The sequence below is a fragment of the Ambystoma mexicanum genome, chromosome 1q, assembly GCF_040938575.1.
Source record: "Ambystoma mexicanum isolate Mex_15411 chromosome 1q, UKY_AmexF1_1, whole genome shotgun sequence".
Lineage (NCBI taxonomy): Eukaryota > Metazoa > Chordata > Amphibia > Caudata > Ambystomatidae > Ambystoma > Ambystoma mexicanum.
Window position 1 is genome coordinate 537,971,938 of NC_090922.1, and position 15,804 is coordinate 537,987,741.

Sequence of the window (15,804 nt, forward strand, 5' to 3'; positions counted from 1 at the left end):
TCCAAACTACACATCAACCTTTTAGAGCTGAGAGCAATCAGACTAGCGCTGAAAGCTTTTCTGCCATCTGTCAGGGGAAAATATTTCCTGATAATGACAGACAACACAGTGGCCATGCATTATCTAAACAAAGGAGGAGGTGTAGGATCACTAGCTCTGTGCAGAGAGGCAATGCAGCTCTGGTATTGGGCAATTCAGGAGGGACTCTCTTTAACGGCAGTTCATCTAGCCGTGGAGGAGAATATGACGGCAGATGCTCTGAGCAGGCAGAGCACGGTGTCCCATGAATGGGAACTGGCTCAGGAAGTCATTCAAGAGATCTTCGCCCTTAGGGGAACCCCTCAAGTAGACCTATTTGCGACCGAAATCAACCGGAAGTGCGAAAGGTATTGCTCAAGGGAATTTCCCCCGAGAGGAGCCCTGGGAGACGCGTTCGTGGTGGAGTGGAATTTCCCACTATTGTACGCGTTCCCTCCCCTCCCCCCCCCCCTGATTCCCATCATTCCGCAGGACATCAGGAGACTGAGACGGTTTGGGCATCGCATGATCCTAATTGCCCCGTATTGGGCCAGGAGAATGTGGTACTCGGACCTTCTAGACATGTCCATCTGTCCCCCAGTACGTCTTCCTCAGAGAGAGGACCTTCTCTCACAAATGGAGGGTCAGGTTCTCCATCCAGAGGTCAAAACTCTCAACCTTCATGCTTGGTATCTGAAAGGCTGAGATACAAGGATTGGGACCTTCCAGATGACGTCATGGAGGTGTTGCTTTCGGCAAGAAGGCCAGCAAAAAATCTCTATACCGTTGGTGTTGGAGGAAGTTTTGCAACTGGTGCAGAGAAAAGAATGTCAATCCTTTTCTAAGTTCTATTACGGAAGTACTGTCCTTCCTCTTGTCCCTAGCGCATAGAGGTCTAAATGTTGATACCATTAAAGGTTATCTTGCAGCCCTTTTCCATCGTCAATCGCTCGTCGGAAGAATGCTCCTATTTCAAAATTCCTTTGGTAGTGCAATTCTTAAAGGGACTCACTAATATGTTTCCTCCTTACCCATTCCAAGTGCCAATTTGGGATCTCAATCTGGTTCTAAAATTCTTAATGTGTGCTCCTTTTGAGCCTTTGAAAACTTGTCCATTAAGATTACTGACATGGAAAACTGCTTTCCTAGTTGCTTTCACATCTGCAAGAAGAGTTAGCTAATTGCATGCACTGTCTTCTGGGCCACCCTATACTGTGTTCCATTGAGGGTTAAACCCTAATTTTTACCTAAAGTAGTATCTGATTTTCATTTAAGTCAGAAAATAGTTTTACCCGCATTCTATCCTCCACCTCATCCTACTGAGGAGGAGGAAAGATTACACAGGTTGGATCCAAGAAGAGCTTTAAGGTTTTACATCTCTAGGCTTTCCAAGCTAAGAGTGGACAACCAACTGTTTATCGGTTACACCGGAAGGAAACTGGGTCAATCGGTGACAAAACAGACAATATCACGCTAGCTTGTGCTTTGCATTTCAGAATGTTACAGATTAGCACAAAAAGACCCACCAGAAGGGTTAAGGGCATCGCCTCTTCGACAGCCCTTCAAAGAGGTGTTCCAATAAGGTCCATTTGTGAAGCAGCAACTTGGTCTTCACTGCACACCTTTTCAAAATTCTATAGTCTGGATGTTTCCCAGTCTAAGAAGCTGAATTTTGGTAAAGCAGTACTATATTCAGCCATCTAAGGGTATTGAAAAATCTAACCCCTCTTCCAAAGAAATTGTCCATACTGCTTTGGGAGTCTATCTAAGATGAGGAATACGTTGGAGGACACAATCCACTCGAAGAACAAGTTACTTACCAACTGGTAATGTTCATTCGATTGGATGTTCCTCCAACGCATTCCTCATCGCCCTCCCAGCCTACCCCTCTGTAGATTTTTCTGGGTTATTGCCGTCTCAACTCTCGCAAGGCTGATACCTGTCTGCTGGCACAATCTACACAGTACCAAATCAAAGGGAAAAAGGGAGAAACAGAACTGAGGCCAACGGGTGCCGCGCGTGCTACTTGTATACCTGATGACGTCACCCTCGACGGAGGTCTTCGAGGGACCATCGGCTCGACGACATCGACGTTACAGCGCCCTCTGCCGAAAAAATTTCCGAAGAGCAGCAAAGCTGGATGGAATACATCTAAGATGAGGAATACGTTGGGGGAACATCCAATCGAAAGAATGTTACCAGTTGGTAAGTAACTTGTTCTTCTGTGCCGTTTCTGCTGAGGGAGGCAGTAGGCCAGGTAATGCGTCTGTTTCCGATCTCCTGCATAATTGTGTATCCCATTCTGCAGACACCCATGTAGGCGTGTTATTTTTTATTTGGTCTGGAAATGGAGAAAGCGTGATACATTGTGAAGAGGTGTATTTGTGTCTTTTTACAACTTTGTGCCATTGTGGTACTGTACAAATGGGAATCTATCGTTTCACAGCACAAACAGTTTTCCTCACAAATAGCGTTCCTGTTGATATTACTGCATTTCCGAATTCTGCATGCTCTACACACATTGCCCTGCTGCCCTTTTTAGAAGTATAGGAATAATGTTTGCGGTTGCTGTTGCGCACTTGCGCTCTTCAAAACGCACTGCAACACGCAGAACCATGTGTTTGAACAGCCACACATTTCTACCTGTTTCCACTGCAGTGTTTTCCAAAGCACCATGGTTCCTTCCATTTACCATACAATTATGTGATGGGTATACAATGCACGTCTCACTGCCCCTCCCTTCATTGGCACTTACATTGTGACACTCTGAAAGGAGCTTTATATCATAATCAGCGACAAAATATATTGCTACAGGGACGTTATGGTGAAGGTGTGCTACTACAAGCATAGAATCATTGTTAAACACACTATGCTAAAGCAACGTTATGTTTATAGTGCCCTAATAAAAATCTATGAAATTCACTAACAAAAAACGTTTTTAAAGGGACGTTATGGTTAAGTTTCACTACTAAAAAACCTATGAAATTAAATGGAAAAAGGTTGCTACAGGGACGTAATGGTTACAGGTAAAATCTAAAAACCCCAGAAATTTGCAAGTTATGGTAAGGTACGCAACCATAACTCGCACTACCACTGTGCACTGCAAGGACTAACACCCATGACATCAAAGATGACATCCCAAATGTCATTGATGACATCACTGATGACATCACAGGTCTGGCTCCCTCTTTTTTGTGTAGTGACAGATCTACACTAGGTGCTTTTCTTCATTAACAGTGAGGAACTACAAAGTGAAAAGGTACTATATTTGTACACCTTACCCTTCTCATATGTTCTTGCACTGCTTTCCTTAGGGTTCAGTCACATCATATGGTACATATACATACAAGAAGAAGGAAGCCTGAAATACAGCAATCATTTCTGTGCATTAAGATAATCAATTAGGTCATTAAGACTTTCTGGTAATACTGCTGCTTCTTTGCTTACTTTTCTTTCCCGGTATATAAACATATTTGTGTGCGTTATGGTCTCTTTATGGTTCGTGTGCAAGTAGTACATTTAGTACATTTATGTAGTAAGTGAGGGATTCGTAGCAACAATCCACAAAAGTCTAGAAGGAAAACATGCATCATTTCACTATGCAACATGGGAAGAATTTGGATATTGCACCTGTATGATTCATGCTGCACCCACTGCTTACGTTTGTGCATGAGTTTGTTCATGTAATGGAAAGAAATGTGTAATGCAATACTGTTTATAGCAATGCCTTGTCTAATGAATTACTTATGTAATGATAGTTCGAGGGGATTGGGTCCTCCCACGTATTCCATATCTATGACAGGTAATCACCACAGCTGTGCCCGCTTCGGAACATTTTCGGCGTTCTGCGTCGATACGTTGTCCTCGAGGGCCTCCGTCGAGCCGGCGTCACCGGATGTTATAAGTAGGACGCACGACGCCCATAGCCTCAGTTCCGTTTTTTCCACGAACGTGTTCGCTTCGGAGATCTCGGCGCGCCTCGATTCTTCTGAGTTCTAGTCTTTTGGTTCTTCGAACCTGTTAGTTTGTGAAGATTTCCATGATGTCTTCGTCTTCTTATAGCCCGCGACCGGGTTTCAAGAAGTGTCGGGACTGCGTTTCCAAGATGTCGCTGATGGACGCGCACGATGCCGGCCTCTGGTGCCTCAGTGAGGACCACGCCATGGACGATTGTAACGAGTGCCAGTCGTTAACATTAAAGGCCTTGCGGGAGCATAAGAAGAAGCTTTGTCGGTAAGGTGGCCAAGCCCCGGAAGTCAAAATCCACTGAGCTTTCTTCTGACGATTCGAGGGGTGACTCTCTGCATCGTCGGTTTAAGTCCAGGGGGTCTCGGTTCCTCTGCCTCTTTGAGGCACTCCCGGAAGCGCTGTCACTGGTCGCCTGTCAACGGGTTGCTTGTCCCAACAGGTATTCCACTCGTGCGGAATGGGATTAATTTCGTAAGGAGATGATGGCGATTTTTCAGTCGCAGGGCTCCGATCCGTCCACGCCGATGAAAAACGCCAGCAGGGAACGTGCTAGAGACATTGTTTGCACGCCTTCGGGCTCGAGCGGTTGTCGCGATCACCGGCAACCTTCGAGGTCCCGGTCGGAAAAGGTGGATTGCTCTAGCCATGCCCATTCCAGGTCCCAGTCCTCGGCGCCCTCGAGACCGTCGGAGCCTGTGAGGTCTTCGAAGAAGACGTCGACGCCTTTGGCGCCGACACCGTCGATGGACTATCTTGAGGCTTTGCCGATTCCATCGACGCCTTTCGAGGAGGCTTTATCGGAGGTGCCCCGGAGACAGGTGGAAACTCCGAGAATGGCCCTGCAGAAGTGAGTAAGGCCTGTATTCAAGCCTTTTTCTGTGCCCTCATCCAGGGATTTATTCCATCCTCTGGATTACTTCTCTGAGGTGGATGAAGGGTCTGATGAAGGTATGGTTCCTGAAGAGGTTCCTGACGAACTTATGTCAGGTCATAGCCAGCTAGAAGACCTGCGTCAGTCCTTGCATGACGGCAGTGGTCTGGACACCTCTCCGGAGGTTGAGTTCGGTAGGCCTGAGCCTGGCAAGCACGCCGAGTCCTCTTACCGGCACCTTATGTCGAGGGTGACGGAATACTTGGGGTGGTCTGCACCACCTGTGGATTTTCTGCAGTATGTCCCGACGGATATCCTTGACCAAGGTCCTCCAACTGACCCGGTACTGCCATTCCATATGGCCTTTCAAAGAAGGGTGGCAGCGGCTTGGACTGCTCCAGAGAGTCTCCCGGCAGTGAGCAAGTCTTTGCCGTAAAAATACTGTCCAGCTAGTAGCGACCCCCGCTACTTGACTATGCACCCCACTCCGGAGAGTTTGGTGGTGCAGGCGGCTACGGCCACAGCGAAACAGGCATCGTACCCTACCATCCCTCCTGATAGGGACGACAAACATTTTGATGGCTGGGCGAAAAAAGTAGTTTCTTCAGGGGGGTATGGCTTTACAGGCAGCCAACTCCGTGTGTGCCTTAGCACATTTCACTCATACTCTGTGGAATTGTACTTTTGTTTGGCGTCTGAATACATTCCCGAAGGGGAGGAACGGGATGGCTTTCTTGCCCTCGTTCAGGATGGCAAGGTTGCCATGTGTGAATCCGTTCATTCGGGTCTGGACATGGCAGATTGCGTCAGCTGGTCCATGGCGGCGAGCACCGTAATGCGCAGATTTGCGTGGTTGCGGAAGTCGGGGTTTGCTCCTGATGTACAAGCCCGGCTTCTCAACATGCCCTTTGATGGTGAAAATCTTTTTGGCAGCAAGGCTGACGAGAGCCTTGAGAGGTTGCAGACTTCCAAAGCTGCAGCAAAGTTATTGAGCGCTGCAGTTCGCCAACCTCTGCCTTTTCGTCCTAGGGAACAGCAATGGAGGGGAGGTTCCTTTCGATATTACTTATCCTTTGGTAGATCGAGCGGAACTGCAAGTCAAAGGGGCCACCGTAGGAGTACCAGAGGTGGAAAACAAGGTACTCGAGGTGCCAAGGCCGCTCGGGCAGTTGTCTCTTTACCCTCAGGCAATGCCGCAGCCGCTTCAGCTCAGTCATGAGGCCATGTCCCATGGTTCGCCGGTTGGGGGAAGGCTGGCGCAGCATCTTGTAGAATGGCGTGCCATTACTTCAGATGTGTGGGTTCTGGAGATCATAGCCCACGGCTACTGTCTCCCTTTCCGGCAGAGGCCTCACGACAATCCACCAGGGAATCTCTCTTTGAGGAGTCCGGATCCAGTCCTTGCGCAGGAAATAAAATCCCTGCTGGAGGAAGGTGCCATAGACCTGTTGCCTGCAGCAGAGAGGAACAAGGAATGGTATTCCGCTTATTTTTTGATTTCGAAGAAAGACGGAGGATTGAGACCCATCATGGACTTGCGTGGTTTGAACAAGCTCCTCAGGAAGGACAAGTTCAAGATGGTTACTCTCTCTCAAGTCCTCCAGGCCCTTCAACTTCAGGACTGGCTGGTGTCGCTCGACCTCAAGGACGCTTACTTTCATGTGCCGATCCATCCCAAGCACAAGAAGTACCTGAGGTTCGCGGTTGGCGACTCGCACTTTCACTTTCGGGTCCTGCCGTTCGGATTGACCTCCACCTCAAGGGTTTTCACCAAGCTCATGGTGGTGGTGGCAGCGTATATCAGGAAAGGGTGGATTCACATCTACCTCTACCTGGACGATTGGTTGATCAGGGCACGCTCTCCCGAGCAAGTCCTTTATCATCTATCAGTCACCTGCCACTCCCTTCACAAGCTGGGCTTCTCCCTCAACTTAAAGAAGTCCCACTTGACGCCAACTCAGCGCCTCCAGTACATCGGAGCAGTGCTCGACACGTCCCTGGGGCAGTGTTTTCCTCCCCAGGTGAGGGCTCTTCACATTCAGCAGAAGGTGCACAAGTTTCGACATGCCCAGAGTCTCCCGCGTTCGAGTTCTTGAGGTTGCTTGGCCTTATGGCATCCAGCATTCTTCTGGTGCCAGAGGCCAGATTGCGGATGAGATCTCTGCAATGGGCTCTCAAGATGCAGTGGTCACTGTTATGCTGGAAATGCATCAGAGGGACAGGGCCTCCGTATCCTTGTCCTTTACTGCTTTTTATCGTGTGTTCTGTCGTGTTTTCCGCACAGGAGTTCATGTGGGACTCCTGGCGGTGCAGCTCTTTCTTTTGGTTTGGTGAACGGACCCGTGGGATACCCTTATGGCACCCATGGGGGGGGGTACAACCCTGTGCCCCTAGTGTATGTTTTTGGGCACCTGTGGGTGGCCCGCAGAGCAGGGTATGGACTGGTGGCAGCTCCATGCTGAAGTTGACAGGTGCAGGAAGTTTCCTCCATTTTGGGATACCCCGGCCCTGCCATTGGGATCAGTAGATTCCTGATGGAAAACAAGATGGCCCTGGTGGCCTCTTGCTTTCTATTACCCATTACCTTGTTTTCCCAAAGTCCTGGGGAGCCCTGACTCTGTCTCTTCCCCCTGACTGGCTGTTGGGTGGAAATGCCATATATGGTGTTGTTGTGAAGGCCCAGCCAGACTAGCTGGAGCCTTCCCGGTGATGTATGTTGTGAGTACCTCCTGTGGGTGGGACCTGGGTGAATAGAGTGTGTGACGAATATGCATTCTGTGTTGTGGGTGTCTAGTATCTGGTGATTGACACAATGATTGAGACAACCCTGCCCGAAACCGGTATGAATGCAGCTTGGAGTGTTGAATGGCTCGGTACTTGTCCCAATACACATAACTTGTTGTGAGTGTCTGGAGAGAAGTGAATGGCCTGAATACCTTGTGTGCCTGATTGGCTGCATGCCTGCATGAATGCCCGTAGTTGTGATTGGATGCTTGAGTGTGACCCAGCGGAATGAATGGGAGATCAACAGTATATCTGGGGACCTCTCACTGCTAGGAATCGTGTTCAGAAGCTGAAGTCCACTACGACGAGTAACTGGATTAACTGACGCTTGACCTTGAAGCCCTGCTGGACGAGAAGAATTGCTGTTGCTCTCCTTCACAATCTGAAAGCTGCTGTGCCTCCAAGGACTGACCCAGAGAGGACCTGGTAAGGCGCCCTCTTTCCGAGCTATGAGGGACCATCGTGCACAGCTAATCTTTGCCAACGCTCCCTGGTAGACAGACCTTCGACAGGCTGCCGACCCGATACGGGGACTGCTGCGGAACTCCAAGGAGAAGCACTCGGACTGTTGTCCGCGACTGTCGACGACCGCCGTCGCCGACCGGAGCCGCCGTGCTCCCGTTTGCCCAAGAACTTCCATTGATCATCGGACGCTCTCGTCTGCATCGTCATCTGCTTGTCTCCCGCTGGAGAAGGCCCGACCGTTGACGCGCCGAGGAGCATCCACCGGTGGGTTTCCCGCCACCTAAAGACATAGCTCTCAACCATTTGTGTCGCAAAGGCGGGTGAAAGCACCCGATTTTACTTTTGGCGGGTGAGAGGCCCATTGAAATGAATGGGCGTGCAGGTGGCTTGGCGGGTGAGTCAGCTGTTTACAAGGCGGGTGACACCCGCCAAAAGCGTGTGAGTTGGGAGCTATGCCTAAAGACCATCGAGAGGCCGACGACTCAACGCCCTTGCTGGGCCACAGTTCATCTCTTTGCTGTCCAGAACTATCGTCACCGAGGTGCCCCGCACGCCTCCTCCTTGCAGGACTCCAGCGCTCTGTCGTCGATGAGCACCGCTAGGAGCGAAGCTGTCACTTCCCTGCCATAGTTCACCCTGTTCACCGTCGGACGTTCAACGACCCGTGACTCCCGCCTTAAAGGGAGGGCACTCAAGAAGGGCCGTCGATTCCCTGACACCGAACGCGACGTTCCCCGACACCTCTCGACGATCCGTGGCTCCCACCTGAAAGGGAGGCACTCAAGAAGGATCGGTCGACGCATTGTCGGAGAACTCTACTCCACCAGGTACATTGGGGGGGTAAAACCTTAACAGGAAGAAGTGAGACTATTGAACATATGGACTGGGCTTGTGCGATACATCTTTATTTACAGGTTGCCCAGGTGGGGTGGATCTCCACTCAGAACTGCGCCTAGCGGTATGGGTCAGTGTTCTGCCTATTGTTAAAACCATCTTACGTTCCTGCCTATCTCTATTGCTGGTTTCCTCGTTATTAATCTGTGTGACATTTTAACCGTACAGTTGATGCACTTTAACGAGATTTGATAACCTTAGTGGTACCACTTTAGAATTGTAGATATTTATCATTATTGACTTCCGAGTACAAAGTGCGTTATTGTGATTGTGTACATACCTTTGAATATTAATTATATAAAGACTGTTTTCAGTAATACAGTGTGTGGACATTCCTTTGTGGTGGTTCGGGGACGAAACTGTACTTCAGAACCCGCCCGCATCACCTCCTGAGAAGCTAGGCCTTGATTGCTCGTCCATTGCTACCTTATAGAGAATCTTGGCTGGGGTCCGCTGTGCCTCTCCTCTACCATATAGAGAGCGGAAGTACAGACACCCCCTACCAGTCTTTACAGTCACAGTCCTCCGGCAGGATGTCGGACCCCGTTCAGGTGCCACCCTTGGTCACCCAGGATCTTCTGCGGTGGGCTGTTGAAGGCAATCTGATGAGGGTGCCTCCATTTTGGCTGCCCTGGCCGGAGGTGACGATCGTGATGGACGCACCCCTCACGGGATGGGGAGCTCATGCCAACAAGTTGACAGAGGTCGTTGGTCTACGTCGGAGTCCAGACTCCATATCAATCTGTTGGAGCTGAGGGCCGTCAGGCTTGCCCTGAAGGCTTTTCTGCCAACTGCGCGAGGAAAGAATGTCCTGATTCTGATGGACAACACAGTGGCCATGCACTACCTCAACAAAAAGGGGGGCAGGTGGGCAGGGTCACTTCCTCTGTGCAGGGAGGCGATGCAGTTCTGGTTCTGGGCCATCCAGCAGGAAATTTCGATCTCTACATCATCTGGCCGGAGACGAAAACGAGATGGCGGATGCTCTGAGCAGGCAGAGCGCGATCTCTCACGAGCGGGAGCTGGCTCAGGAGATTCTCCTGGAGATCTTCACCCTTTGGAGGACCCCACAAGTGGATCTCTTCGCCTCCATTGTCAACCGGTAATGCGAAAGGTTCTGCTCGCAGGAATTTCCTCCAAGAGGAGCCTTAGGGGACGTGTTCGTGGTGGAGTGGTCCTTCCCACTGCTGTACGCATTTCCTCCAGTCCCCATTATCCCGCAAGTGCTGCAGAGGTTAAGGAGGTTCGGTTCCTCGATGATCCTCATTGCTCCGGCATGGGCCCAGAGAGCTTGGTACCCGGACCTTCTCAACTTGTCCATCTGCCCTCCGCGCCATCTTCCCTACCGAGGCAATCTGCTCTCACGGGAGGGGGTCAGGTTCTCCATCCAGAGGTCAGATCCCTTAACCTTCATGCTTGGCTTCTGAAAGGTTGAGGTATAAGGATTGGGACCTCCCTGAAGACGTGATGGAGGTGTTGCTTTCGGCCAGACGGGCTGCAACAAAGTCGCTGTACTGTTGCCGTTGGAGAAAGTTCTGCGACTGGTGCAGGGTTAAGAATGTGGATCCTTTTTCATGTGACCTTCTTTGGTTCTGTCCTTTTTGCTTTCGTTAGCCCACAAGGGCCTGCAAGTGGGTACCGTTAAAGGTTACCTGGCGGCGCTGTCCATATTTAAGCGCTCGGCTGAGGAGTGTTCTTATTTCAGAATTCCTTTAATTTCTCAGTTTCTGAAAGTGCTCACTAATGTGGTTCCACCGTCACCTTTCCAGGTGCCCGGTTGGGATTTGAACCTTGTTATAAAATTCCTAATGGGTGCCCCATTTGAGCCTTTACATTCTTGTCCTTTGAGACTGTTAACACTTAAAACTGTATTTTTAGTTGCGGTTACTTCCGCTCTCAGAGTGAGTGAGTTGCAGGCACTTTCTGTTAAGCCACCCTTCACGGTGTTTCATAAGGACAGGGTTGTCCTTAGGGTTCGTCCTTCCTTTCTTCCAAAAGTGGTGTCGGAATTTCATTTAAGCCAGAAGGTCATTCTTCCAGCATTTTATCCTCCTCCGCATCCTGGTAAGGAAGAGGAGAGGCTCCATAGGTTGGATCCTAGGAGAGCTTTAAGTTTCTACATTTCACGCATGTCCCGGGTCAGAGTGGTTGATCAGCTCTTTATAGGTTACACTGGAAGGCGGTTGGGACAAGCTGTTACTAAGCAGACTTTGTCTAGATGGATTATCTTGGCAATTTCTGAATGTTACCGCTTGGCGGGTAAGGACCCTCTGGTAGGCTTACGGGCCCATTCTACGCAGGGGTCTGCAACCTGTGGCTCTCCAGATGTTTCGGACTACAACTCCCATGATCTCCTGACATTGACTATGCTGTACAGGCCGGATGGGAATGGTAGTCCAAACACATCTGGGAGCCAAAGGTTGCAGACCCCTGTAGGGGTATGGCTGCCTCTACTGCCCTGCAGAGCGGTGTTCCTATTAGTAACATCTGTGAAGCAGCCACATGGGCTTCGGTCCATACCTTTGTAAGACACTACTCCCTAGATTCTATCCATGGGCAGGATCTGGCCTTTGGCAAAGCGGTCCTTTACTCTGCAATTTAATTGGCCATTCTAAATTTCTAAATTCCTTTCCCTCCTCCATACGTTGGTACTGCTTTGGGAGTCCGTCATAGATATGGAATACGTCGAAGGACCCAATCCCCTCGAAGAGCAAGTTACTCTCTTACCTGGTAACGTTCTTTTGAGGGGATGGTCCGACGACGTATCCATATCACTCCCTCCCTAACTGCCCCGCTACAGAATTTCTTATGCGATTGCAGCTTACGTTTCCGCAAGGCTTTCTGTGGTCACACTGGCAGACGATTGGTGCCACACGTTCTGAGAAAACAAACTACAACTGAGGCTACGGGCATCGCGCGTCCTACTTACAACATCCGGTGACGTCGGCTCGACGGAGCCCCTGGAGGACAGCGTATTGACGTCATCGACGCAGGACGCAGACTCTGAAAATTTTCCGAAGTAGCACAGCTGTGCTGATTACCTGTCATAGATATGGAATACGTTGTCGGACCATCCCATCGAAAGAACGTTACCAGGTAAGAGAGCAACTTATTCTTCTCCCCCTGATCTCTGATAGTTTTCTGCCAACATTACAATGGCAATCCCTTCTGGAGGCTTTTCATGACAAGTAAATGCACATGTGATGTCATCAGTGATGTCATCAATGACATTTGTGATGTCATCTTTGATGTCATGGGTGTTAGTCCTTGCAGTGCATAGTAGTAGCGGGAGTTATGATTGTGTACTTTACCATAACTTGTGAATTTCTGGGGTTTGTAGGTTTTACCTGTAACCGTAACGTCCCTGTAGCAACGTTTTACCATTGAATTTCATGTTTTTTTTAGTAGTGCAACTTAACCATAACGTCCCTTTTTAACGTTTTTTGTCTATATATATATATACATATATATATATATATATATATATATATATATATATATATATATATATTTATTTACATCTACAATATCACTTTGTTGCATTTTAACTAGAGGTAAGCTATCTGCAAGTTTGAGATCATATTGAGGAAGTAGGATGTATTGCTAGTATGTGGTGCTAGAGTCCGGATGTGCACAAATCCACTGACAGGCAGACTTTTATAGCCAGGGTTGAGCATTCCAGCGGAGTGGGCAAGTAGCGAGAAGGTGGGGAGGGAGGGAGACAGAACGTTTTTTGGAAAGAGTTCAAACACAGAGATTGACAGGAAGAATAAAGAGAAGGGCATTGTGGTCATCCACCTGTCAATAACAGAAAATATCTCACATCAGAGGGAGCAAGCGTCTTGCATTAAATGAGTTCTGAAACTATGCGATACCTTGAATTCTGTTTCTTTATAAATAAACTCTACTTTCAGCCTTGTTCCTCCATGTGATCTCGCGTGACTTGCAGTATCCTTATAACATACAGTACGGGTACTTCATCACATTCATAATGTGCAGCACAAACATATTATACCTGCATGTAGAATTTCAACCTCATTTTCTTTTCACTCCTGTTGTTTCAGGCTGTGAAGTTTACTGCTGCCTCAGAGTGGAGGACCACACCTTCTGATAGTAGATCCGATGGAGGGGGAACTTCCGCTCCACCGTCATCTGCCATGTCCAACTCTCCAACGTCTACCTTCTCTGCCACTTCCTCTACCCCAGCAACATCCAGCTGCAGCACTTCCACATCCACTGAAGGCAGCAAAACAACAGGAGCGCTATCCGATTCTGCCGAGAGAAAAGATGGAGCCTCCAAGAAGGTGAAGCTACGCCCTCCTCCACTAAAGAAACCCTTTGAGATGGTTGACAGGTGAGCAAAGGGTAGTGCATTTGTATCTAATAAGTTCAGAACATCATGTTATTGTAAATGCATGGCACGTTTCACTCCTTTTTAGGTTTATGAATGGTAGGCTAACCCTTTACTGACAGTATGCAAACCTACTGGTGATGGAAGGGATCACACTAAATTAGCTGAGATGAAAATATGTTTACACAGAGGCATAGGGGGTCATTATAAGTTTGGTGGTCTGGAAAAAAGTACCAGTATTTCCGTATACCAGCACTTTTCTGGACCACCAAACTACAAGTTTGCCAGTCGGGTCACTTTACCTCCAGCCAAGAGCTGGAGGTAAATCAGGCCCCCACTGTATGAAAAACAGCCAGTATTACTGGTGCAGGAAATACCGGCAATCCCCTCCATGGAGGGTATTAAGTGAAAAGGTCTTTTTCATTTTTGCGAAAATGAAAAAGACCCATTTGGAAAGACCTGCGGCCTTTAATTTTCGAGATAATCACATAGAAACCCATGCTACATGGATTGGGGAATGGACGCCGTCGCCAGTACATGTAATATCTTGGAAATGCCGGGATATCAGGCGCCGGTAACGGTTTGTTTCCTGGTATCGCGCCAGAATTACCGGCGGGATACCGGCAAACTGTTGACCCCCATATTATTATATCTGCTGCTGGGTTCTTAGAAAATAGTTTTAGATGCATCCTATTGCTAAAACGTACCTCTACTTATCTCATATGTAAAGAGTGGGGAACAACTCTTTTACAACAAGGCATGGATGGAAATTCTTAAGGCGCAAAAAGAAATGAGCCCCATGCGACCGCGCTAGGGCAGTTGAAAGCAGAAGTAACTGTCTATTGTTGCCCCGACACTGGTTGGACAGTGTTCTGCTATCTTGCATTTGTATAGTACCTCCTTACATAGGTTATGGTGTTGAAGTGCTTTGCCTGTCAGAGTCAAAGTATGAGTATGATACAACATGCAGTAGTTCTAGGGAGGAGCAAAGTTGGGATGAGTGCGAGGGATGTGGGCATGCAATGTAAATAGTCTTACCTAGCAAAGCAGTCATTGAGCGCATACATGAGACCAGGCAATAGGAAGGCATGATCATCCCAGTGCAGACCGTGAAACTACTGCTGTAATCAGCATTACAAATCCCCCACAATGAATCTATACGTATTGGGCCAGATCCACAATACGGTCGCTGTGCCACTAAGCTGCACATCACTAGGAGGTGAGCTGCTGGCTCGAAAAGGTACAAATTCTGGCCAGGAACTGTTGAAATTAACCAAACATTCCAATGTTCCATTTAAGTAGGTTGCAATGGGGCTATTGACAGAAGCTTAGCAAGTACATAAGGGTACAGTAAGTAACACAAAGTCTCAATTCTCCACAATTCAAAACTTCCAATTGGCTTTTTTGTGCATGCAACATTTGTGTGCACATTTGTTTGTTCTTTGCACGTTGCATTGCCCTTGTGAATACATTCTCATCTTCTGCTAATTTGATAAGTATGCACAAAAGGGAAAAAACTGAACCACATGCTCATGTTTGTGTCCTGGTAAAAATTACCATCTCCTCTAACTTTGCTTAGCTGGTAAGTGCATAATGGGAAAATAAGTGGCATATATGTCTGCATTTTCTTATTTTTTTTTTTGAACTAGTAAAGTTTGTTTGATGCTGCCACATGCAATTGTCAGAAATGTTACATACTCCGTATAGTGTGCTGGCTGAAAAAATGACATTTTCGGATACTGGCACGTGGTTAATGGGCAAATAAGCCAAACTCATGCTTGCCCATCTTATGTTATTGTGACTTATACTGCGTATTGCAGCCATTTACATGGTCTCCAGGCGCTCTGGTGGATCTGAAAAGGAAGGGGGTGATTTTGGAGGGCTTAGTTAGTGGGACTGAGGGAAAAGCGCAAAAGAGCTTAGATGTGCTTTGGTAGCTTCAGTTCGGGAAAAAAAACACTGTGCTGGTTTGTTTTTAGTTGGTAGACTGTGTGGTATTTGGTGCACGAGTCTGTATGGGGTGATTTGTGCGTGATTGGTTTAAGTTTCCTGTTGGGTGTTGTGGAGTGTCTGTAGTTTGCAGTATTTATTTTTCTCTTTAAGTGGAGGTTTGTGTGATTTGTCCAATGTTTGAAGATGAGTATGCAAAGTACTATAGAGTTTTTAGTAAGGTTAGTGGGGAGTCTGAGTCCTTTTGTGCAAGGTTATATTAATCCGTCAAGCTAATTTTATTCTGTGGTGATTTGCAGTATAATGTTTAATTTCTTTGGATGGCCCTGTTTCGTCCCATCAGGTTTCCGTTGTTTTCGGTGCTTCTTTTGTGATGTGTTGACGGTTTCCCTTCGATGATGTTTCCAGTTAGCTCACCCTCATGACTACATATTTAAGTATTTGCATAGCCTACAGGGATTGGCTAATCTGGTCTGCCTTCAAGATCTCATCGAGGTGAGGG

At 48.0% G+C, this 15,804-nt stretch overlaps 1 protein-coding gene across 5 annotated transcripts in view; it reads left to right on the plus strand.

The window, feature by feature from the left end:
* The window catches only part of CIC (capicua transcriptional repressor), a 2,254,744-nt gene that overhangs the window by 1,674,546 nt on the left and 564,394 nt on the right, over positions 1 to 15,804 (plus strand). For all 5 annotated transcript variants that reach the window (XM_069640957.1, XM_069640955.1, XM_069640959.1 and 2 more), the window contains exon 17: positions 13,066 to 13,355. In XM_069640957.1, coding sequence (XP_069497058.1) covers positions 13,066 to 13,355 — 290 coding nt within the window. The remainder of the gene's footprint in view (positions 1 to 13,065; positions 13,356 to 15,804) is intronic.